This window comes from Pezoporus flaviventris, unplaced genomic scaffold (assembly GCF_033815535.1).
Source record: "Pezoporus flaviventris isolate CSIRO_AGI_PZ_B2104156 unplaced genomic scaffold, CSIRO_AGI_Pfla_v1 ptg000041l, whole genome shotgun sequence".
In the NCBI taxonomy this organism is placed as follows: domain Eukaryota; kingdom Metazoa; phylum Chordata; class Aves; order Psittaciformes; family Psittacidae; genus Pezoporus; species Pezoporus flaviventris.
The window spans coordinates 14,166,472-14,192,254 of record NW_026892589.1 but is presented as its reverse complement, the minus strand read 5'-3'; the positions used below and the strand labels follow the sequence as shown (position 1 = coordinate 14,192,254).

At 48.5% G+C, this 25,783-nt stretch overlaps 1 protein-coding gene across 1 annotated transcript in view; it reads right to left on the bottom strand.

The window, feature by feature from the left end:
- The window catches only part of KIAA1671 (KIAA1671 ortholog), a 64,868-nt gene that overhangs the window by 33,478 nt on the left and 5,607 nt on the right, over positions 1–25,783 (bottom strand). The window contains exons 2-6 of the mRNA XM_061466504.1: positions 11,495–11,629; positions 9,328–10,978; positions 8,138–8,231; positions 4,328–7,519; positions 3,419–3,529 (exon numbers count right to left, since the gene is read on the bottom strand). Coding sequence (XP_061322488.1) covers positions 3,419–3,529; positions 4,328–7,519; positions 8,138–8,231; positions 9,328–10,925 — 4,995 coding nt within the window. The 5' untranslated portion in view covers positions 10,926–10,978; positions 11,495–11,629. The remainder of the gene's footprint in view (positions 1–3,418; positions 3,530–4,327; positions 7,520–8,137; positions 8,232–9,327; positions 10,979–11,494; positions 11,630–25,783) is intronic.

The window sequence follows — 25,783 nt, the reverse complement described above, 5'->3', positions numbered from 1 at the left end:
CACCACTCGCTATTTAGCATCCAACTGCTCCGACCTCTCCCTTCTCCGTAATCCCGAGTGTGTTAGGCTGGAATTAATAATAGTACTTTGGGTTTCGTGCTAAAGAGCCCTTCATCTGCAGGGAAAGAGAAGCTTCTCCCCCCTCTCTGCTGGGCAGGCTGGGTTATGAAATGCTGCTAATGGTCGGGGTTGCCAGCTGACCTTATTTTCGGTTAACGTAGACGGAAAAGCAAAAACCACATGTGAAAAGAGCTCCTGCTTTAAATATGAAAACGTCTTTTGTGAACCAGAAGAAACAGACACAACAAAGTGACTTTTTATACAGCACTGGAATGCTCCCAGCAAGTGAATACTACCAAAAAAGGAAGCAAGCCTGGGCAAACCCCGTCCTTAACCAACACCAGCCTCCCTCCTCCGGGCTGGTTTTAGCAATGGGAAGCAGAGCTGGGTGGCTGAAGGGTGGTGGGTACTTGTGGAGAGCAGAAAGGAGAGTGCAGCACACCTACCTGCTCCGGCTTTAGGTGGGAAAAGGCAAGATAAGTGACCGGAGCCAGTCCAGCGAGGACCCTGAGGGCTGCTCCCGCTCCAGCTCTCACCTTTCCCTGTGAGGGACAGCGCAGAGGGGACACAAACCCCTTCCAGGACACCACAGCCTCCTCTGATTGCAATTCTGGGTCTTTTCTAGTCTGGATTCTTATCTAATCAGCACCTAGAAGATCCTGCAGAGCTGACGAGTTCTTTTCACCCTCTTCCACTTTCCCACACATGGCTTTCAGTGCCTCTGTGGGCACGGGGATGGGTGAAGCTGCAGTACTGGATGAGAAGCCGTGCTTTCCAGTGGGCAGGAGAGCCCGTCACAGGCAGACCGGGGAAGTGCTGACCTGTGCCGAGCCCAGCTACGAATTCATCTGCTCGTGTTTAGACAATATTTATCTTCTCTCCCTTGCAGCTCCCTTCCAAAATATTTCCAAGAGTCAGCTCATGATTTCCTTAAACAAATCCTCCTCCTCCCACACACCACATCTTTACATGGATACCACATCTTCCCCACCAAAGGACAATGGGACAAGGGGAACGGCTTGAACCTGCCCCAGGGGAGACTGAGCTGAGCTCTTAGGCAGAAGCTCTTCCCTGTGAGGGTGCTGAGGCGCTGGCACAGGGTGCCCAGAGAAGCTGTGGCTGCCCCATCCCTGGCAGTGCTCAAGGCCAGGTTGGACACAGGGGCTTGGAGCAAGCTGCTCCAGTGGAAGGGGTCCCTGCCCGTGGCAGGGGCTGGAGCTGGAGGAGCTTTAAGGTCCCTCCCAACCCAAACCAGGCTGGGGTTCTGTGATTAAATAAATACATTAAATGCATAACCAGGGCCTTCACAATAATTCATGCCTACACCAGCTCTAGTACCAGAGTGCTCCATTTGAACCACACAAAGCAGCAATTTTGGTTCTAACCCATAGTTGCATGAAAGCTGCTCTGTTTGCAGATGAAGGCACAACCCCTTCAGCCCAATACAAGCACAGTTACTTTACTGAGGGGCTGAGCTGCACAGCACATTCCTCAGTTTGCAATTCATAAGACTCCTATCAGTCTTGATGACCTAATCAGAAGCTGAGGTTTGTGACCCAGCGTCAGGGAATTAAAGATGTGTCAGCTGTGATGGAATCCTTCTGATTTATCAACGGCAACCCTTGAAAACACCTTCTGAAACCCAGGTGGGTCACCACAACGTGGTGCAGTCACAGCGTGCAGGAGGGAGCTCAGCCTCGAGCTCCAACACGACCACAACGGGTCTCTCCACCAGAGGGAAGCATTGAAACGTCCCAGTGACAACAGCGCCCACACAGCAAGCCGCACACCAAGAACTTCTCCGAAGGAAAACAAAGCTTTCACCCTTGCTGCCAGAAGAAACAGTTCAGTTTTACATCATCTTCTGTGGTACCCATGTGGAGCTTTGGAGAGTGCGCTGAGCTTTTCACCTCCCAACCACTTCACACACACAAAGGCCTGGCTGCTCCTGTTGCTACCACTGCTCTGCACAGCAAATACGCCATGGTTGAGCTCTTCAAAGCAATTCCAGTGGACACGGGACACTGAGTGCTCTCCCTCAGCAGGGCTCACAGGCTTCCCTTCTTGCTTCAGGCTATGCTGGACAAAGTCAAAGGCTTACCCTGAGTAACCTCACACTTCATGACCAAGGTGGAGAACAAGTGATGTTTATGTGAGCACAGCACCTGAAGAGTTCAACCATCCCGGCACTGCTGCTGACAGCACCTTTCTCCCCCATAGTCTGTCTTGTCAACCTCATCTTACACATCTGCACCATAAGCTGATGGCATTTAACAGCTCTTAGGGATCAAATGATAATCACCAACTTTGTAAGTAACCCAAGTCCCCCCTAAGATGAAGACTCAAGACGAGAATGGGAAGGACAAGGAGAGATGAGCCTTTTGATACCTTCCATGAAGTTTTAAGACTAGAACTGGAACACTAAAAGCCTGTTATCAGGACTCCTATTAGGAAGCTTTTTACAAAATACTTAGAGGTTTCCTTTTCCTTCATTAGAAGGGACAGAAAGAACTCGCTCAGCTCCTTTCCTTTGTTATCTTTTTGCCTACTCTCAGCTGAAGGGCTGTTAACAGCACTGTGACTAACTACAAAACCAGCACCCTTGCAAGGAGCAATACTCTCAGTCACCACACGAGTGTGCAGCAGACCAAGAGGACAGATGACCTTGGGACAGTCAGGCTGGAAACACCCTTCAGTCACCCCTTTCCACACAATCCCAAGAGCTCTGTCAAGACGCGGGACACCCGGATTTGCAAAGACAGCAAAGACGTGCGTGTGGAGTTACAACAGAGGATACCCTGAAGCGACTACAGTGTTACTCCAGTGTATCAAATCTGTTTCCACGCACAAGGGTAAGAACAAAACCATCAAAACCCCCACAGCACTTGCAGTGCTTCCAAACAAGTTCTTCCAGTAAGGAAGGATTGCAGTGGCAGCACCAAGGTCCCTCTTAAAACTGCAGAGTTCTGTGCTGCTGCTGTGGCTTCAAACCCTTTACTTTCCACACAAAATTCTCATATTTTACCTATGCAACTTTTGGAAGATCCAGGTTTTTGCTTTGTATTTCACACCACCTGCACACCGGACACCATTTCCCAGCAGAAAATTCCACTGGGGGCTGAAGTCAGGACATCCTCCTGCGGCTTCGGAGAACACCACCCAACAGCTCTAAGTGGGACTTCACCCCAAAGGACAAATCAGACAACCCAAAACGCCAGCTGTGACCCTTCACATAAACAGTTCTGTGTGGTGCTCACAGAACAAACCTGAACTGCCATTTTCCAGGCTCTGACACGGTTCTGTCTGTGCACTATTTCACCTTTCATGATCTAAGCTGAGAGCCCCCACAGCCACGTACCGTCCCGTTGTCCCTTCTCTCCTTGTAAAAGCTGTGGTGGCTTCTCTGGGTAGAGACCAGGGAGAAGTCTGCTCCATCTGAACTCTGCTTGCTCCACTCTCTCCTCAAAGCCTGCGTAAAGAAACGAAGAACAGAGGAAGTTCAAAGCTGAAAATGCAAAATGAGAAAACATCACAGGTGTCAGTGCTCAACGTGTCACCAGTCAGCATCAGCAGGGAAGTTTCATCTACACCTGAGGGCCATTCATCCACTCAGAATACAGAATGGATGGAGATGAGCTCTCAGGCAGAAGCTCTTCCCTGGGAGGGTGCTGAGGCGCTGGCACAGGGTGTCCAGAGAAGCTGTGGCTGCCCCATCCCTGGCAGTGCTCAAGGCCAGGTTGGACACAGGGGCTTGGAGCAAGCTGCTCCAGTAGAAGGGGTCCCTGCCTGTGGCAGGGGTTGGAGGTGGATGGGCTTTAAGGACCTTTCCAACACAACCTAGGCTGGGGTTCTGGGATTCCATGAATTTGCTTTCTTCAGAAAAAAAGATAAAATTAAAACCAACCCCAGAAGAACTCCAAGCTCACTGCTGATACTTGCAAAATAAACCCCAACTGCTTCTCAAATCATTACAGAACTGCAGAGTTAACAGTTCAACATCCTAGCATTGATAACATACACACACATTTGAAAGCTTTTTCAGGCTCCCCATGGAAACATCAATATTTATACTCTTGAAAGAATCTAGTCCTGGAGTACAATACAAATTCCTCAAGAAACACAACCCAGAGGACAGGAACTCACTGGATGGCCCTGCTCACTTGCTGCCAGGTCCCAGCTGATGCTGAAAAGCTCTGGGGACACCTAATAAGAGCTTCTCGTCACGTCCAGTGTTAGCTCCAGAACACCTGGACACCCCATGTAATACCTTTTTATCCTCATAGAAGAATGACTCTGACCGAGCTGCCACCCTGTGCTTCCATCCGCTGTCGGCTCCCTCCAGCGGGAAGCTCTGCCTGGATGGGTGCAGATCCTTTCCTGCCCTCACTTCCTGCAGCAGGAGCAGATTGTCTTTCCCTTGGCGGCTCTTTTCCGAATAGGACCGTCTCAAATCCGGGGGTGCACTTCCTGAGCCAGAGGTAGAGCTCTTCCAGTCAGCTTTGCTTTTCGCATGGGAAGAGTCATCCTCGCACGCAGTCTTATCTGCGCTGTCTTTGCTCCTCACTATGGAGATCCTTGCTACGTTTTTGCTCCAATCACCTTCTGGAGACACCTCCAGGGACTGCTCTTTTGTGCCCGACTTCTTCTGTAAGAGGCCATCGTCTGCCTTTATGGCCAACCTGGAAGCAAAATTCACCTCCACCCTTTGGTCTGCACCAGCAGCGCTGATGGGCTGTACCTTATCCATCACCAGTTTTGAACTGTGACTCCTAGAACTGAAGTTCACGTCTTCATCCTCATCGACGATGAACGTTTTCCTCCTCGTGAACTCCACAGGGGAGTTCACAAACTTATCTGGACTAAAGCTGCTCGGATTTCCCCAGTAAGGAGGAAGGAACTTTCTGTCTTTGGACTTTGGTTTATCCAATTCAGGGCTACGGGATTCCTGTTTCTCTTTGCTCTTTTCAGTTACAGTTAGTTTCTCTGGCCTGTTGTACTCCTCTGCACACTCACCTTGTTTGTTGTTAACACAATAGTGACCTGATCCCTTCCAGTCTTTCCAGCTGTAGGAAGAAGCCACCCTATCCAATTCATTTCTCTTGTTCTTTGATTTCTCCCTACTCAGTGAACTTTGCTCTTCAGAGAGCTTATCTTGAACATTACTGACCTTCACGGAGTCATCTTTGTACTCTGCCATAAGCGCATCGATATCGAGGATATGGGACCTGTAACCATCCTCAGCCTTCCTCCCAGAGAAATCAGAGTGATTCTCACTCCGTGTCTGGGGGGCTGGCTCATTCTCTTTAGGTAACTGTGCAAAACGCAGGGGGGATCTGGGCTCAAGGTAAGAGGAGGCTTTTCTTCTGCTACCTTTGAGATCAGTTTGAGCTGGACTTTCCAGATCCTGTTTTAACAGGAGAGCATCAACATCTATAATTTTCTCTTTAGAACGATCCAGCCCTTTTTCATGGTACTGTTGGTGATCTTTTGTAGACACATGAAAATTACCAAATGCAATGTTCTTGGAAAACACACCATCTTTGTGGTCGTCTCTGCCCCAGTCCCTGTTAATATGCACTTCTCGTGAGGATTCTCTACAGTTTGTACTCCTCACGTTTGCATTTGGTTGCTGCAAGGAAGGTTTGGACCTTCCAGGAAGGCCAGGGTCCAAATTAACTGTTGCTCCCTCACTTGAGCTGGAACTTGTTCTGGTTTCACTTGCATTGGCAACACAAATGAGGTTTTTCTCCTTTTTGTTATCAGGGACCTGGTAAGTCACTGCGAAGTAAGTTGCCTTTGGCTCAAAAGGAGAACTCTGGTGTTTCAAGCCATCATCATGCCTGCCAAGAGCAGCTTGGTTTGCCTCGTCCCCTTCTACCCCTTCTTTGTTTTTTTTGCTTCTCTTTTTAACCAAGCCTTCATCCAACTGCAGTGAATCTGTCCTGCTCAGCCGCTTGATATTCTCAGGGGTGAGCCAGATGACTTCTTCTGTCTTGATGGAATCCTGAGGCAGGGTCCTCCTCCTCCACCTCTCGGAAATCTTCAAGTCAGAAACGCTGCTTCTGCTTCTCTTGACTTTCTCCTCTGGATCTGTGGCTCTGGTTTTTCCACTGCTTTCACGAGCTGGACCATCGAAGCTGAAGTCTTGCTCTTTGCGTGTGAAGTCTAGACTTTTCCTTAAACCAAAAGCCCTGGGCTCCTCTTTGTTAATGGTTAGTGCTGTTGGACCAGCCTGGGGGTTACTGGATGATGTACTAAATTGTCCACCTGAAAGCACAGAGGACTGGGCCCTGTGTTTATTGACACTTGTTGAAGTAACTTCCCAATCCAAGTTGGTTCTGAATTCATAGCTGTCTGTCCCTCCTGGTCTAAAACTCCTTTTCTCAGAAGAGGATTTCATCACATTAGACCTCTCTGTTCTGTCCAAGGAAGAGGCCTCACTCTTATCATTTTGAATTCCAGAATGCAGCTTGTTTGCTTCTTCATTCATTCCCAAACACTTACTTTTGTTCGTGGAATAGGGCATTTTCTCAGCTGTTAATACTGGACCAGTCTTATCAGAATCTTTTTTCTGTTCAGGTAAAGTGCACTCAGTGGGTTCTCTCAAAGCAGCCTTGCTTGCAAACACCTTTGTGTCTCCAGCTTCTGAAATAACACTATCTTCTTTCAAGTAGAGAGTTTTACTACTCGTCCTAACCAACTGACCGGGGTGCGGAACATCCTCATCGGTTTTATTCTCCTTCACCGATGATTTTCGGGTTCTGAGAGTCACAGCCTTTTTCTCCGGAGCCATTGTAACGGCTTCACTAAGAGCTCTCTCACCGCAGGTCTGGAAGATTTCATACCTTGGCTCTATTCTCTGGTAAATCACAGAGCCCTCTGCAGTTTTAGGAGCGAGCTTTTCACGTTTCTCAACCAAAGATCTTTCCAAGAGAATTCCTGAAGTCACTTTCTTCTCTTCACTTGAACAAGCTGGTTTTCCACTTTTCTCTCCACCTGCTATATGTTTTGATAGATCAGGCTGCTTCTGATGCTCCTTCTTTACACCAGTGGTTTCCTCTACTTCTCCCATCCATGAGCGTCTGCTGTGCCCTGAAGTCACCACACTGTGCTTTGCCTCAGGCTCCTCATTCACTTTCAGAGCAGCATCAGCTCCAGGGTGGTCAGCAGCAACGTTATGCCTCTGGACGTGATGGTCAAACATGGTGGCGCGGACAGTTTTAATGTAGGTCTTTTCCAGAGGTGTGCTTGGGTTTAGTTTCCTTTCCAAGCTGCTTGTGAAGGAGACAGAGCTGTCACTTTGCTGGGGAAAACGCTGACTGTCTCCAAGGAAGCTCCTGCTCCTCTCCAGCTCCGCAGCTTTATGTGTTATCTTCACTACCTGCCGGGGTTTCCAAGGGTTCCCAGCAGCATGTGCCTCAGTGCCATCAGTGCCATGCCCAAGCTTGATCTCCTTGCTCTGGAACAGGAAAATCCAACAGTTAGGAGAGTCCATTGAAAAGGTGTGTAATAAAGCTTACTATAAAGCTTACTTGCACCTACTCTGTGCAACATGGTCTGGTCGTGTTAAACGCTTCCATGTTCTCTGAACACAGAATCCACTCAGACCAAGGTAACTAAGCAAATGTGTAGCTCCAGCTCCTGAATCCTGATTGTAGCAGAATTATCCCACAGCTCAACTTTTCCTTTTAATGCAGAAAAGGAAAGGTGTGTTGGTACCCAAGATGCAGGACTCCGAGCTCCTGAGCACAGATTCCACAAGACAGTTTAATCTGTGGTCAATTTACACCCACAAACTCCAGAGAAGACAACACATGCCAAAATAGTACAAAACTTGAGAAGGTTCATAACCCCAGCTACCACAGATCCACTCAGCACTGAAGATTTCCCTACTTGATCAGCGTGTCCTAAAGATAGCCTCACACCAGTAAACCTATTAGGATTATGTCATTCTTAATACTCTCAATACCCATTTTCAAGTCACTGATTGATAAAGACCCACAGGACAGTGCTCTCTGCCTTCCAGACCAATGCACACCCAGCTGGAGAGCATACTGGCCTGGTGCCACTTTCTTACCTTTGGGGTTTCTGGTGTTTCACCCATGGAGTCATTTCTCGTTTCAGCAGGCTTCTCGGGCTTTGCTTCCCTGCTTGAGGTCGGACTTGAAAACCTAAACCAAGAGATTTCTGTTACTTCCTTAACTCCAGTGAGTTACTTAGCAAATACACTGGTAGAATCAGCCAGTAAATCGTGTTTCTTAAAGGAGAAACATCAGCATTTCACAGTCAGCAATGATGTGTGGTGGTTTCATCGTGTCTAGACCAAAGGATTGTTGTTTCCCCAAAAATGGTTGGTTATGCAGCTGACTGTATAGCATAAGCTTTAGAGATAATGAGGCACAGTGGCTATGATACCAATACTCTCACGCCTCAGGTAAATACCTTTATTTTGATGCCAATGTTAAGAGACCAAGGTTCACAAAGCAGGTCCTGCTGACAAACACCCACTGTGTTCATCACATGAAGCACATCTCCCTTGCACAACCTACACCCATCGCTTTTCTGTCCTCCCCCTGTCATGACAGACAATCTTGAGCATGGATTCAGGATAGTGGAGGGGGGTCTCACCAAAGCAGAGCAGAGGGGGAGAATCCCCTCCCTCTCCTGCTGGCCCCAGTTACCCAACTTGGCACTGAGAGAATACATTTATCGTGGACTAAAGCTCTTTGTACTGGACAGGATTTTTGCTCCTTTGGGTGGGTGTATAAAAATAGCAGATCTCATATTACTCTAATGGCACTGCTCAGGGCCACAGCTCAGGCAGCAGAGACATCATCGATCTTCAGGCTTTAATATGACAGCAAAATAAGATTCCTGTCTGGCTGAAAACCCGATACTCTGCACTGCTGGCAGAGACACGGGAACCATCCTTCTGCCTTCTAACAGATACAGAAGCTTGCAGGCTACAGTGCTCACCTCGAGATTCCAACATGCATGAGATTTTAATAACATACAGTTACAGCAACAGGCAGAGGCCACAAAGCTGGCAGCATTATTTCTGCTGTTCTTTGCAGCTACTGATGGGGTCTCTTTCATTACATCTCCTACTTTTTGGATAGGAAAAGGTGGCAAAGGGCTCAAGAACAACAGTATAAAGAAGAATTACATTTAGTGGGACCAAAAAGATTGGTTTTCCTGTACTGGGGGCACAAGTTTTCCTGAATGAGGGGGGCTGAGGAGGATGAAACAGAACTGCTCTGAACTCACAACTTGCTGAAGTCCGCAGAACGTGGTCGCGCCTGCAGTGACCTGCGCAGGTTTCCTGCCTTGGCCTCGGCAGTTTCTGTCGTCAGCTCCTTGATTCTCTGCTGGATGCTCACACTTCTGCCCTCCTTCTCAGCCGCTGACGGGAGCGGCCCTGGATCCGCTGGGGTACCGGGAGTTTCGGGAGTGAACAAACTAATGTGTTTTTTAACACTACCCCTTACAATGGCGTTCTCCGTTTCTGAGGAAGCTGCAGGGCTTTCGGAGCCTGGGATCATACACACGTCCTTCTGATCCGGTCTTTTCACCCCCTTACCAGCTCTGCTTTCACACGGGCTTTCATGGCTCCCTTCCGAGCCCCGCGAGTTACTCGTTAGTTCTGGTTTTGTCTCAGTTTGTTCACTTTTAGGTTTAAGCTTTGTCTCCCAGATGTATTTTCCATTCTCTAGAACACCAATGTCCTGACTACTGCACTTCAGGGTTGGTTTGGAAGAAGGGCCTTTATTAAATTCAGTTTCTTCAGGTTTCGGCCTCATTTCAGCCTGATCAAGACAGCCCACGTCAGTAAAAGATGTCATCAATGCATTCTCCTTGCTGTCATGAGATGAGCAAGTCTTTGTGCAAGGAGAAAGATCTTTCTGTTCAAACTTTGCTGTCAGGTCCATGGACAAAGGCCTGGGTTTCATAGCCCAGGATTTCTTTGTAGGAGATGTCTCCTCAGCAGCTTCCACAGTGCGATGCTTTTGATCCCGTAACGATTCCAGGAAAATAGCAGATACTGGTCTTTGTTTTGGCCTTTGCTGCACATCAGTGGAGACACCAGCTTTTCTGCTGATGCTATTTGCATCATCGTTGGGCTTCTCCCCTGGATGAACTTCAGAAGCATCTTTTTTTTCACCAGTTTTGAGGGAGTTCCAGGAAACTGGTCTGACACTGGAAGAAAGCACTATCTGCCTATGGAGAGACCCTTCAGGACTCCTGCACGTCTCTGATGGTTTCTCCAGCTTTGCATTGCACTGCAGCTCTTTTGTTTGCATAGCAGTAAATACTCGGCGGTCATCAGCAGCCCTTTTCTCCTGGGCCAGGCTCACCTTTGCTTGCTCTGTGCCTGCTGCCTCAAAGAGAATGACAGTATTTGCACTGGGCCCAGTGTAGAAGGTCATGTTTGTGACCACTTCGCTGCCAGCCTTACTTTCATCGTCTATTGCTTTCTGACCTACTAACGGAGGAACGTTTCCACTCAGTACCTTAGCAGATGATGTTTCTTCAGGGGCCTTTCTAACAAGACTACTTGATCTGAAAGCTGGAACGGGTGGCTTTACATTTGCAAAAGTATCTGAAGATTTCTCTTTAGAAAAGGGCTTTGGGAAGAGCCTTGGCCGTGATCCTAGCGACGGCATCGTTGCAGATCTCAAAGTGCTCCCGAACTTGCTCTTCTCTTCCAGAGTCAGTGATGCTGAAGCCTCCTTTGCCTTGCCAGTTGCATCTGAAAGCACACTTACATACACACGCTGTGATTTATCCTCCTTTCTGATCTCATTTAAGTCAGGCACTGTCGTCAAAGACGCCAAAGTCGAATTTATTTCTACTCTTGTTGCCATAGTTGTAATTACACATTCAACAGAACTGAGAAAATCCAACAAGGAAAAAGGACCTGCAAAACAAGAAAGGAAATGCAAGTATTGATGTGGAGTCAGCATGAATATCAAATAACATCATTCCAATTTAAATTCAGGCAGCAGCTAAACTCAAATTAAGGTGCCTTTCAGATATGCTGCTTATTGAGTGTATCACAAGGACAGACATCCTGCTCCTCCTCCCCTAGAGGAACAGCAACACCATTATTCACTGATCAGACCTAACAACCAAAGAATACATCGCAAAACCTACAAGAGCTCTGCACAGAGCTCCCCATTAGTAAGTTTTAAGGGTTGAGATGTTTAAAAATAAAGAAACAGATTTCTTTTTTCAAAGCAAACATCTCAGTGTTGCCATGCAAACATCAACTCCTGAAAACACAAACAGCTGCTCAGCTGCATTGAGGATGTACCTGCAGTTAACAAAACCAGCAAGGTTGGTGTGTCTGAAAGTGTCATTTGTGACCTATTAGCTAAGGCCTAGAGTTAAACAACGGAACAAATGCATCTCCAGAAGCTTTGCTGCCACTTACCGTAATCTGCATTTTCTGTTGGAACCAATCCATACAACCGGGTTCACTCCTCATCATGACAGCAGGGTCCCGGTGCCCAAGATGACATTAAGAGCAGGGGAAGGGATCACTGCAGCAGCACTGCTCAGGCCTCTCCTGCACACAAACAAAGAGCTTCAGACTCCAGGGTGGCACAGACCCAGACGCACGCAGGTAACACCACGAGACAAAAACCCTGAGCGTTCGAAGGCAAAAGAGCTGGCTCCCATGCGGGAGCATAAACCCACCTCATTTAACTGCACACAGCAAACAAACTTAACTACATACAGCAAATAATAAATGGGATTATTAAAGAATCAACAGAAGTTGTCACCTACAGCCTGGAAGGGCAGACTGAAAGGTCTGCCTTGGCGTGCCCAACACAGAGCCAGTCTGAGCACAGGTAAAACTGCACCTCAAGTACTGTCTGCAGGTTCAAGTGCTGCCAGTCACCGGTTAAACACCAGCTCTGCATTGCCATCAGCTCAGTTACTGCCATTCCCTTTCTAGTGGAAATCTGCTTCCCGGGGCAGCAGCAGGGAAGTGCCACCTGAGCGGCTGACCTTCAAGAGCCCGCTTTTCCAGCCAAATACGACTTTTGCCATGACAAAGCAGTTTTTCCAGGCTCTCACCACAAAGGCAGAGCAGCTTTGGCATTAATTATATCCTCAGTGCAGAGAGGAGGGCAAAGCAGAGTAATTACCATTTCAGCAACAAGAAGTAACCTGAATTTGCCCGAATAAGAAGCATATTTAAGCTCTGTAGCAGATGCTGGTGGCTGTGCGAGGTTCGATGCTTCATGTTTTTCCCCTTTAAAAGCTGCTCTTCTCTCAATTTCGAGGCAGTTCATCCTGTATTTCAGTGTCTTTCACTGAGGGGCTCAGTTTTGTGTTGCCACCCTCTTGCCTACTTTTGGGCAGCCCCTGCACTCCTCTAGCCTCATCTGTGCTGGTGTGTACTTAAACCCCTACCAAAATGCCTCTTTGCAGATTCCATGGAATATGCAGCCCCTTGCATGTGAATATTAACCTAAAAGGTACAAAGCCCACCAGAGCCCATTGCCTTCCTGAGCCTGCCCTCTGGAAAAGGGTTATTTCACCTTCAGCTTCCCTCGAGCAGCCTGACACCACACTGGCACATAGATTGCAGGGATTTATTTTCAGCCCTTGCACTCGTGCCTTCCCCTCTGGGGCAGGCTCTGCACTCACCTTGCCCGGTCCCTTTCATCTCCCAGTCCACTGGAATTGTGTCTCAACCACTGACACGCTGTTCTAGCCCTCGCAGAGCCCATGACCTCTCCTTTCCAAAACAGGCTCTAACCCAATCAGCTTATCAGCATCAAGCTGTCCCTTCCCCAGTCTCACGGATCTGAATGAGGTCTTCCTGCCTCACCCACTCCTTTTTCTGAGAAACACCATTAAAATCTGATTAATACGCCCTCACATTCCAGGGATGCAACGGTTTTATGAGCAGACTCAGGCTCTAAAACAGTGAAACTTACTGCAATGAGGGCAATGCCAACAGGAAATACCACAGGGCAAAAATTAAGCTGCAAACCCAACATCTGCCTTGCAGTACTCGAGAACATGTTTGCTCCTCTCATCCTGGAGCTCTTTTCCTTTGGAAAGGAAGAAGGGGGCACAGAGCTTCTTAAATGGGATAAAACTTGATCCTCAACAGAACGCAAGGCAGCGTTCTGCTGGCAGCGAGGATGCGACGCAGGACATAATCCCTGCTAACAGTGTACAACTGCTGTCTCCAGCCAACATTCCCCAACCACAGCTTACCCGTTCTGATGATATTTGTACCTTGGTTTTACTATACTACAGCTTTCCAGGACCCATGACCTGGCAAAGTCCCGTGCTCATCCTCTACACATCCCAGCTCCATCCAGCCAAAGCCACGATGTCCCCCTTTCCGGGTACTGTTTTCCTTCGTGCTCCCTAAGCTCCGGTCTCGCTCCCCTCAGCTGCTCCACGGCACACCCTGGATGTACAAATGAAATTACCAATGGCACCAAAATGACTCCTGAAATTCCTCCTGCTGATAAGGACAAGAACAGCGCGTGCAGGCCTGGCTCTTCCCTCTGCTCCTCCCCACAGCTCCGGCAGCCAGGATTTCCCTGGGCCAAGCTGAACCAGGACAGGGTGTTACAGGGATGCACGCGCCAACAGCACTCCAAGCTCAAGCAGGCTCTTACAGTAAGAGTTAACGTCGTGAGGTGCTGCCTGGGTTTTAATTAAACAACGATGCACATTCCTCATCAAAACCCAGCATGGATTGCTCCCTTTGCAGTGCTGCTTTCGCTAAAATCCTATGGGAAGCGCTTTACCCCAAACACACCCTTTTGCCTCGCGCGCTGCCCTGCCCACCGCCAGCACGGAACTGGTATTTACCCCACTGGTAATTCCTTTAAGCCTATTAGGCCAAGAGGAGCAGCAGCCTGCAGGTCATTTCTGCACCACAAACCACCAACTCCCTTGTCCCAAAATCAGAGTGTTTTAAATAACACAAAGCCAAATAACCCATGAGCTGTCCCTGAACTATCCGTCTGCCTTTCCTAAGGATGGGAAGCATAAAAATTCCACAGAGAAAAACCTCTATAATACCCAAAGCCCCCTAAACAATAAACCTCCCAAATCCAGTAATAAAACTGAAAGCAACCCGAAAGCACGGCTCAAGGGGGACTACCCCTGTTTACACTAAGAACACTCCAGCAGACAACTATCAAACAAAGGATTTTCCTTCTTTGGACACAACTTCCCCAGCAAATCTGCTGCCAGGATGAAAGGAGTCAGAGTGCAAACCCAGGAGGAGCTCCCTGCAACCACATGCACGAGAGCTCCTGAAACCCCAGCTCCGCCAGGGTATGCTCATCTCTCCCGCAGGTTCTCCCTGGGACAGGAGGCCACAGGCACCACTGAAATCAAACGCGATGAGCAGACACACAGCAACCCAGGATTTATGTCCTGCCTTCAACAAAAGGCTCCTCCTGTGTCCGAAATGTTTCAGGCTTCATAAAAGGAATTTTTTCCTTTTCCCATTTTCCCCCTTCCTCTCCTCACTGAGCACGTTTTGGCATCAGCATACAGCAGGTCACATCAGTTCTCCTGAGCAACTGTCCTCCTGCTGCTTCCTCCTGCACTTGGATTGCTGCTGACAGCATCCCTCCGTTAATTCTTGCTTAATCCAATCACTTGCTGGGCACGTAGGTGAAGTTACTCCCCTCTTCCATGTGTGTGAATTCTGCCAAGAGCACACAACTTACACAGTGCAACCAACGTGACAGAGAGAAGAAAAATCCCTTTCCTGAAACTTTTCTCACCAAGCAGATAATGCAACTAACTCAGTAAAAAAGGTTTTTTGCTGTTATCGGATGTAAAGCTGATTCCCATGATTAGCACCGTCATTCCCTGACGTGGGATCATCAGTTGTATTGAAGAGGAAAGATTAACAAAGGTACTGTCATTCTGGCTCGAAGTTTTACAACTACCCCTGGACAAACTGGTTCACCAAGGAAGAGCAGGAAACAAAACACATTGCAGTTCCCTTTCCCCAGATTCACAGTGCAGTTCAGGAGAACAAGGTGCTGCTTCTGCTTCTCAATACTCAATAGTAACAGGTTGAGGACTGAGATATCCTATGACCCGCAAAGCCCCACACATCTTTAATGCTAACATTCCAAATATTCCAAGTTACAATCTTCCCCCATTCCCCAGGTACAAGCCTATTTGAAGCCTCCATTTTAGTATTTTAAGGCCAAAGTGCTGTTCCTTTGGACACTGCAGTCCAGTCCCATCTCAAGGATGAACCACTCTGCTCTGACATTTCTCCCTCTGCAGAGGAAGATTACCCTTTGGTTAAACAAAGTGCCCATCCTATAAATAGCAGCATTTACAAGCACTTGTAAAGCTCTAATTGCTATTGCCAGGACAATTGCATAACGAGATCCAGGCATGCACTAAGAACAGGAGTATTTTCTACAGCCCTTTTCATCATGTGCTGCTACCCAAGTGAAAACTTTACACCTTGTATTTCAATACCCATGTTACAAGGGTAAGGCAGTTAAAAGGGTAACAAATTATAAAGCACTATAAGCCAGTAGCTGCAATAATTCAAACTGGCCCCACAGAGGCAGTAACATTTACAGCAAGGCAAAAATGGGATGTTCAGTAAGCTGGCGTGTCCATGGAATGGACAACATAAATCTGAGACTGCATTCCTGATGTAGCAGGACAACAGAGACATTCATTCAGGAACACACGTTCGTTTATGTTAAAATAGGATTCAACAGCAAAATGCAACTGGCTGTAACCAAGAGGGAACACAGTGTGAGGGCTGGGGAGCACAGGGAATCACCTCATCCTCCAAGCTTCCTGGAGACAAAGATGGGTCTGGAGGGAAGGATTTGTGACAAAATTACAGGTAATGACCCGTTTCCGTAGCTGCCAGCCCTGCAGAGCTGTCAGTGCCCGTGTGTCATGGACAGGAGCAACCAGACAGGATTCATCGACAGGAATCAGTCACTAGGAAGCAGGAGCATCCCTAGGCCTTTGCCCTGCAGTGTGCCCACGCTGTTCAGAAGAGGCAGCACAGGGGAGCAGGCCTGGAACTAGAGGGGTTTGACTCCAGTTGCATTCAGGGAACAGCTTCTGAATGTCAGCCCTTCTGGACTATCAGCCTCTGTTCTGCGCTCCCACTCCCCACCCAGCCCAGCTTCCACCCTCAGCACAGCTGGGCATGGTGCCCACCACCCTTCCCAGCAACAGGAGACTCTTCTCCTCTGCAGTGTCAAATGGTTTTAAAGGAAGAATGTGGGATTCTTCCCAGCAAAAGGAGATCCCTCCAAACACCAGCGGTGACCATACTTTCCCCTGCATGGCTATCACATTTACCACCAGTTCTCAGAGCTGAAAAGAGGCAAGACCTCCAAAGCTTTCTGCAGTCTTCTGGGGACAGCTACAACTGTTCTAAGACAACCAAAGGCAAATACTTCTCTGTGAAGATCAGCTCTGTCAAAGCCAGACTGGTTCGGGTGTTTCCTCTTCATACCCCACTGCCAGCGTGTTCTCCTCGGGAGAGAGACCCATCAAGAGCACACGGACCGAAAGAGCGCGCCAGGCATTTCCTGGGCTGCACAACTACCTCATTACACCTCATTCTGCCGTAACTCCATTCTCCACAACCCTCTCATTGACAGTTTCAGAGTAAACTCTTCTCCCTTCCAAGTTTCACAGAGGGTCTAATTTGTTTTGAAAGTCTCATGAGAGCGAGCTAGAACAAACCCTACCCAAAGGAGAAATGCTTTCAGGTGCTGGTGAATCATCACTTTTTGGTACCAGCCGCTGTGCATCCTCACCCTCCTGAGTCACTCTTCCTTGCCAGCCCGCCCTCTGCACGAGGGATCCCATGGGCTCACCAGTGGGGGGCTATCTTCAGGAAGTCAATTCTTTTGGCACTTGGAGCTAGGGAACAAAAGCAAAACCTTGATTTATGCCAGCGGAGGAGGACACCCGGCAGGAACAACGCGGATCACCAGGCAAGGCTGAGGAGTGGCTGTGCAGGAGGTCGGTATTGCCAGGAGGCCTCAGAAAGCCCTGGTTTGTTTGCTTGTGTCACCCAACCTTTGCTTTGTGGTCAGCTGGAGCTCCTGGTAAGATTCGTTCAGGTTTCACCCTTGTAAATGTGTTTCACCCACAAACAAGACCTTGCAAATAACTTCCCCCCATTATATGCAGTTGAGCATGAAAAGAAGACATTCCCGGGCCAGCTCCAGCACTTGCCAGGTGAAGTATTAATGACTGGGCTTGGATACAAGCAAGGAGAACTGGCTATGGAACTGAAAACAAAGAGGTCAAGCCAAGGCCCTTGGAGGCCGATGTTCAGTTGTTTCAGAGAACCCTGCCCTATCTGCAGCTCCCAAAGGTCACCAGGGCTGTGCCCCTGGCACAGCACAGGGTGGATTCCTTCATCTGCAAGCTGGCAAATCTCCCCTCAGCCCTTTTCAGAGCCATTATAAAGCTTCCTCCTGGTTAATGTGCAGGAACAACGCTGTCCTCTTGCTGCAGGGAGCTCTTAACTGCATTTAAAATACAGCTTCATAGAATCCCAGCCTGGTTTGGGTTGGGAGGGACCTTAAAGCTCTCCAGCTCCAACCCCTGCCACGGGCAGGGACCCCTTCCACTAGAGCAGCTTGCTCCAAGCCCCTGTGTCCAACCTCGCCTTGAGCACTGCCAGGGATGGGGCAGCCACAGCTTCACATTTTGATTAGAATTCAGTTTTCCTGCACATAAGATCCTAAAGGAAAGGGGTTAAATCCCAGGCTGTGTCCTCTTCATTCTCCTCTGCTGTACATCCCAAATACAATTAAATTAATCACGTGCTGATTTATTTATACCTCCTTTGAGCGTGTGGTCTCCACAACCTTGCTTCAGAAGAGGTGAATTTGGTTCACTGTTGTTTCAGAAAGCCATGGAGCAGCCACCAATCCCTCTGCCCTCGAGCAGGCAGCACTTCTGAGCATCCCTGTCTAGGGATGAAGCCCTGAGGCGAGGCAGGGCTGTGTTTTCCCTACAGGCTCCTGCTCTGGGTGGGAACGCTCCCATTTGGCAGGCACTCCATGGACACGGCTCAAGGAGAGCAAGTGATGGAGAAGCCAGCTGCCTGCAGCACAGGCAGAAATACAGGATGGAAAACAACCTTTGGCATCCCTCCACTCGATACCCCCCTCCAGAATGCCATGTTCAGTACCAGGTTTCAACAGTCAATGGAGCTCAGAGACCACCCACACCAGGCAGTATTTACTGCAAGTGCCTGTACTTCTTGTCCTCTTGGCAGTAAGGGAAGCACAGGACACTGTCCCCAGTCTCAGAGCTGACAGGACACAGGTATTATCACTGCTGGAGTCTCTGGTTTGCCACTGTGATCGCTGCCATCAGAGCTACCAGCTGCTGCAAATGCTTTATAGGCAGCAGTGATATCACTGGGCCAGTTTCCTCCCAAGACACTGGTGAGAATTCCATGGTCACTGACACTATTTATTGCATAGGGCAAACGTCGGGTTAAAATCCTCCTCAGAAAACCCTTGTTAAGCTTGCCAGCAGGATGGAAACAAAGCTAAGGAGAGCTACAAGGAGAGCTGCTCCTGGGAGGTGGGTCTGCGCCTGACCCGGTGACACCGGAGGCAAAGAACAGAGCGAAACCATCTGTGGGCTTGGGGCTATTAAAAAATCCACCTACTTGTTACAGAAATAGCCAGGGCTCTGCAGCCCTCCCAAATAAACCTGACACATCACCCCTGCCCGCAGGATGGAAGCGGGGGCACGGATCGTTTCATACAAGCTTGCAGTGATGTGAGCAGACGTTTCCTGCTTGCCTTTGAGCACGGCAGGTGCTTCTGTGGCTGAAGGGCCCATAAGAAAGGACAAATCCAATAACCCCTCATAGTCCTCTTCGAATTCTAACAGGATTTCCAGTGCTGGAAGACGCGGCGGTGGCCTGCGTGGTGAAGCTCCTTCAGCGCATACACCCAGCTCACACTGTGCAGGGAGTGACTCAAATACCACTGGTACCAATACATAGATGCTACAGCTCTTGCACGTTCATCTGACTGCCAGAAAAGCGATCAGGGTGTTGCCATGTGCAGAAGAGAACAAGTGGTTTCATCAAGCCTTTAGGAAAACCTGAGGCTGCTGAAGGAGCAGCACCTTCAACAGGTCACTTCAACAGCCTGATCACCCAGAGAACACCTGGACCAATAAAACAGGATACAGGAAACACAGTGATGGGATAGAAGACCATAAAGAAACATGACAGGTTAAAAACTGTATGTGTGTATATGCATGTGCATCTTCTCCATGACAGAACACCCGGGCAAAGCCAAACTGCACGGTTTCCACAAGGAAGTCAGCTTTCCTCCTGTTTTAATCCTCAGGATTTGCTCTCACCACAAAGCCAACTGTGTCAGGGCTCCAAGAGCCACTGACAACAACTAAAGAGTGACTGAGCATGGGGACAAGCCTTTGGGGGTAACATTGCTTGCTCCCAAGGCAGAGCAGAGCCAGAGCTGCTGGGCAGGGGGAGAACATTAGGGTTAGGTGCAGAGACCCACAGGAAGAGCTGTGGAACCCCCACAGCCTGGTCCTGCACAAGGGCAGGGGGTGACCGACATCTGTATTTGAGGTCTAAGCATTAAGATTCCTCTGCTTCTGCAAGAAGAAAGAGTTCCCACTGCATTAGTTTTTCCTGTTCTTGTGCTAGGACAGCCTCTGAAGCTGTACAGTCACCACTCATAGACTCATTCACAAAAAGCACGTGCCACCTACGGGCAAAGCACTGAGCAAAGATGTTGTAACAGGTAATGCTGCTTCTAAGCTTTCACCCAGCTGAAAAGAAACTTGTCATTGCATAGCCTTGTTACAGATGTTCATGCTCTGCTTTGGCTCTCACAGCTCTGCCATTTGATGTCTTCACCGCCTGATGTTCTACTTGCTTTCTTAAGAAGACTCATATGCTATAAAGCTGTGTTCAACAGCTTTGGTTTTACTGCTAACACCACATTTTCTTTCAGTACAAACACCAATATTGTCCAGCAGCAGTCTTCCCCACTCAATCCACTATTCTACCTCCCAAATGTCTGTGTTAGTCATAACAGAAGCACGTAGTCAGGCTTAGTCAACAAGCAACTATACTTAAGCCCAAAACACTTGTCCCAAGCACTACCTTAGAAATGAACTGCAGCAAAAAGGGAGAAAAACACTGAAGTGGCCCTGCTCTGCACAGGGGTTGGACCGGATGATTCCCAGAAGGGATATTCCATTCCATGAACAATAAACAACTTCTAAGCTACTCCTTTAAGCTGTAGCAACCTTTGTCTGGAAGGTGTCCCACGGGCAGGGACCCCTTCCACTGGAGCAGCTTGCTCCAAGCCCCTGTGTCCAACCTGGCCTTGAGCACTGCCAGGGATGGGGCAGCCACAGCTTCTCTGGGCACCCTGTGCCAGCGCCTCAGCACCCTCACAGGGAAGAGCTTCTGCCTCAGAGCTCATCTCAGTCTCCCCTCTGGCAGGTTAAAGCCATTCCCCTTGTCCAAAGCCCTTCTCCAGGTTTCTTGTGGCCCCTTTAGTCACTGGAGCTGCTCTAAGGTCTCTCTGGAGCCCTCTCTTCTCCAGGCTGAACAAACACGAAATATGAACATGAGGAACCAAAGCAGTGTTACATTTCCTCCCATTTCTGAAGTATGTTTAAGCCAAGCCCCTGCCAGCACAAAGCCTGCACACACACAAGCCATCGTCTGCTACCTTGCTCTTCACAAACATGATGTTATACAGCACAACCAAGGCCCGGAATGAGTTACTGATCAACACACAGTCTAGAAGATACTGACTACAACACAGTCCCCTCCATCTCCCTGGATGCTTCAGAAAGCACAAAAGAGGGGAAAATGCCCATTAATTGAAAGGCAACAGCTCAGACACTTTAAATGTTCATGTCCCTGTTGAGGGGGGTGGGAGAAACAAGGGAAATAGCAGAAGTGGGAGAAAGCAGCACTGAGAAAGCATGGAGGGATGGAGAGCCAGCCGAGCCTGGCCGCGAGCACACCCCTGTGCTAGCAGGGGCATGGAGCAAGGCAAGGGCAGGCGATGGCGGCTGCTCGCTCCATGCTCACACCCTGAGCACAGAAGTGCACTTTAACCACAAGTCAACATTTTCTGGTAAGCTTTAAGCACAGAAGCCACAGAACCACTCAACACATGGAAATGAAGCTCAGAGTAACACAGAAACACTTTACGCGGCGCAGACCTGCCGAAGAACCCATGGTGCGCTGTGGAGATCATCTCCATTTTAAGGCTTCTTTTGGAGGTCACAAAGATCAGCAGGAAGGAAGGGTCACCAGTGGGCTCTCAGCAGTTCACCCAGACCCTGGGCATCAGCACTCGCCTGCCTGGGAGCATCCAGGCCCAGATGCTTCCCTTGGATCACAGCCACACCACTATTACAGCAGCCCCAGAGCCTGACCCACATTTCTCAGGGCATATCCAAAGGGAGGGATTTTAACAGCATTTTAGTAATCTGAGAATGATCTCACACTGAACTTAGAAACATCACCTTCCCAAGCTCACTGCAAAGAGGGTTCCTTTGAAAGCAAAACCGGAGTTCCCCCAGCTCCCCACCTCCCTCCTTGTCCATTCCTGCCCCCAGAAAGCCACATGGCAAAGTGTCACTGACCGACCCTGGGTTTAGCTTCACTGGTAACAGCACTGGATGCCTCTGGAAGGCACAAGACGCATTCACCAACTTCAAGAGGCACGGTTAAGTCCTGCAGCTCCTGGGCAACCTGTGGAGCCAGCTCTCTCACTGACCTTCCTGCTGCAGATCTGCATGTTCAGGCAGTGGCACAATGCTCTCCTAAGGACAAGTAACTGACTCGGGATCCACAATTCCTGCGGGAGGAATCCCATCTGAATCAAATCCTTCTCAGACCAGCTTTGCCAATCCAGGGAGCTGGACGTGAGGTCAAATGTGTCTTCAGCTTCCTCAAGCCTGTGGCAAGCTTGGCCACTGCAATCAACGATTCACACACCCCAGCACCCTTCATGAGACAGCAGCCGGTGGAGGATGCTTCAGAAGTGACAAAGGCACAACATACCTTTGCTTTTCAGTTTCCTGTAGTCTGTAGATTAGAGACTTGATGAGCCAAGAGAAGAGCAGGTGAATGCAAGACGGATATGCAGGATGAGGAGATCTACCTGACCCAAACTGCCCAACGTCCAGGCAGCACACAGCCTGTTTGTTTTGCAGCAAAACGATAAACTCTCCAGACGGTGATGCTTAATAAAAGCCAGTCCAACTTCTTCTAAACACTGCTTTGCACATTGGTTTAAAGCCAATATTGGCTAAACAGTTATAAACAACCTCTGTTAATGATACAGTTTAAAATATACACTCATGTCTCAACAAGCTTTTCACTCCAGGCCCCTCTCTAGATGTAATCGAGGGCAGAGCCCTTGAATCCGGCCAACACCATGCTCTGTAGTCGCTCTTTGAAGACAGGTTCTGGTGCTGTCTGTCTCTGATCATTAGCAGTTACTACCCCTGGTCTCAAACTAGTCAGACAGCTCCCCAGCCAGAGCCCATCAAGCACTGGCAGTGGCCTCCACTCAAAGCAATGCCAGGGACTCGGCAGGAGCAGGAAGCTCCAGGGCAGCCAAGCACCCAAACAGCATCCACTGCCTTCCAACATGGGCCATCACCATTTCTAAAGCTCTCCAGACACTAACCTGCCTCCTGCTTCATGGCTCCCTTCTCACACTGCTGAAGATGTTCTCAAACTCTGGGTTCAGGTGCTGCTCCCACATTCACGGCCTTTTCCACACTCCCATCAGCAAGTGAGTCCTGGCAGAACCAGTGTCATTAGCAGGATGCCGAGATGTAGATCTCCAGAGCAGAGCTCCTTCACAGTGTGGAAGGAGCCAACATAAGCAGAAAATGGAGCAGGTCCCCATCTATAAAGGCTTGAAAGCAGTAAGAAAAACCCAGGCTACAGCAGCCCTGAGCAGGAGCAGGATGGGAAGCAGACATCACCCTGCCCTGAGAACCTGTGGGAAGGCTCCAACTGTCCCAAGGTACAATGATGCTTCTAACTCACCAGGAGGAACATCACCAAGCTCAGCTTCCCAGGGTGATTAGGAAGGATGTAGCACACATACAAGCACAATCACTGAAAACTACACTAACCTGCTCCTTACGGAGCCAGGCTTGTGCAAAACCTATCTCAGTCAACCATACATCTGCAGTACAGAAAAGCTGGATTCAAAACTGACTCCTTTCAACACTGTGTACAACTGATACCAAACAAACAGGTCGCTGTGTGATCATTACAAGTATCACAAACACTTTAACTATCACAAAATCTCTAAAGATACTACACATGCTGGTTAGGAATCAATACCAGTACAAGTTCATAGTATTCTAGACCAAATATGAGACAAAAGGCTTCATGTTGTTTGTGAAGGGTGTCAGCACCAGGACTTAAGTTCCACCCCTGCTTCAATACACTCTCATTTCATTCCTGCATGCACATAAACAATGAATTCCACCATTACAGCTGCTAGTCTCCCCCAGCCTTCAAGGCTTCACCCTCTCCATCATGGCATCACCTCCTTAGGGTTCATCTTCAGGCATAAGCACCAACACGACAGTGGCACTGCTTAAGCAAGTATTCCATGTAAAGAACCCCAATCAAACCACGATCCGCAGACACGCTTCTTGCACGTGGTGACAACCCAGCACACAAGAAAGCTGCTCCCTGCTCTAACCCAAGCCTCCGTACTCCAAGCGCAGCGCAAAGGCTCTGATGGAATCTGCAAGCACTGCAGAAGCAAAAGGAAGCACAATTCCAATATGTTTAACAACTGAATTAGCATAATGCTCACCACGCAGAAAGCCGCTTCCCTGACCTTGAAACGCTGCTCTATAGCCATCGATGAGCCCTTCCTATGAGTGCTGTGATCCAACTACTTCCTATGAGTGCTGTGATCCAACTATGGCAAGGAAGCAGTGAGAAAACACCCGCTGCTCTGTCAAGTTGAGCAAGAATGGCTCAGACATGTGGAACCCTCTCCTGCAGCCTTACACCACCACGCAGCGACAGTGAGCATCTCTGTCCTAAGTAGGACTGAATTTAGGAGAGTAAGGAAAGCTAGGAAGTTGTACTGGAACTCTGCATAACCAAATCAGTTCATTCAATCTCTCATTCACACGCAGTAACCACAGAGAGCTGCAGTGATTTTTTTAACACTCAGATTGTGAAGAACAAACTGAACATTATGATGAGCAGTGAGGATTTCAATACATTAATTTAAACATGTTTTAGAAATGGTTAATGTCACTTGCATAAATCAAGACATCTGTTTCCTTGGACATAACTTACCGTAGGCTCAAACATGCCCTGCATCATTTGTACGTGTGGACTACAGCAACAGGATGATATTTAGGCGAGTCTGCAACCATCATGTTGCTTAAAATATTCTAAGGGCAGATTACACCAATATCTGACATTTAATAATGCCAAAAGAGTGAGAGCACTGTTTGACCACAAATAACAGAAATGGCTTTTCTTGTGAAGGCCTCTAATGCAGCAGCTGAGCTGCGCAACCCCAGCCCGAACACTCCTTTTAGAAAGGCATCTGTGCCCATTTTGTTCAATGGAGGATTCTGAGTGTTCTCACGAAATATCAAGCACAATTCTGGTGGCCAAAAATTCCAGCCCTGTTTAAAACACATCACGGCTTTGCTGGGCAGAATGCCTTCGTTACGGATGAGACAGCTTTGTCCATCCAAAGCCTTGTATGGTTGAACATGCTTGCAGCAGATAAACATCCCTCTTCAAGTCTGGCACAACTCGCTCCCTACCAGGAGTTCCTGATACTATGGCTGAGCTGAAAAAGCAGCCAGACTTATTGCAGGCTGCAGTCTGACCTCATTAAAACACAGAACAAAGACAAACTTACATCCCATTCCTTTTTATGTTTCAAATTCTTATCAACACTGTGAAATAAAGATCACCCTGGTTTTACAACAGGAGAAATAACAAGTCTCAGAACTTCACATCTATTGATATGAGTTGTTGAAAGGCATGGGAAGCGTGTTTACCAATACCAGAAAAAAGTCATTATGAAAACAAACAGAAGGGACTGATGCGTGTGGCAACAACATTATCTGCATCAGCAAAAGCACACACAAATAGTCATATTTGCATGCACTGCACTAAAATACTGGCAGCTTTTTACCCTTAGGAACTGTGAGGGGTAAAACGGTTTTTAATGACTAGATTTAAGGACAAACTAACAAAAAAAAGCATCAGCATCTCCTCTTCGCCACCTCTTCTCCATCGTATCATGCTTAGCTATTTTCAAAAACTAAAGGCAGCTTATTTTCTGTTTCTTCTATTTTTGCCACCATCTCCTTTGCACCCAAGTGCTGCTTGTGCAGCAAAGCCAAAGCTGTGGATGGCTCCCTGGGCTGGCCCAGCTCGAGGAGCTCCCACGCTTCCCAGAGAGGCCAGAGCTCGGCAGCCTCCGCTGCCGCACGGGAACTGGGTCAGGCCTGCGCTGCAGCTCACAGCTCCCTCCCCAGCCCCCAGCCAAACCAAAGGGGTATTCTGAGCTGGGAAAGAGCCCGAGATCAACTGCCACCCCCCCGAAAGCTTACACTAAATCTGTAAAATCAGACACATCAAAATCACACCAAAGCTGGGGCCGTTCGCATGCCG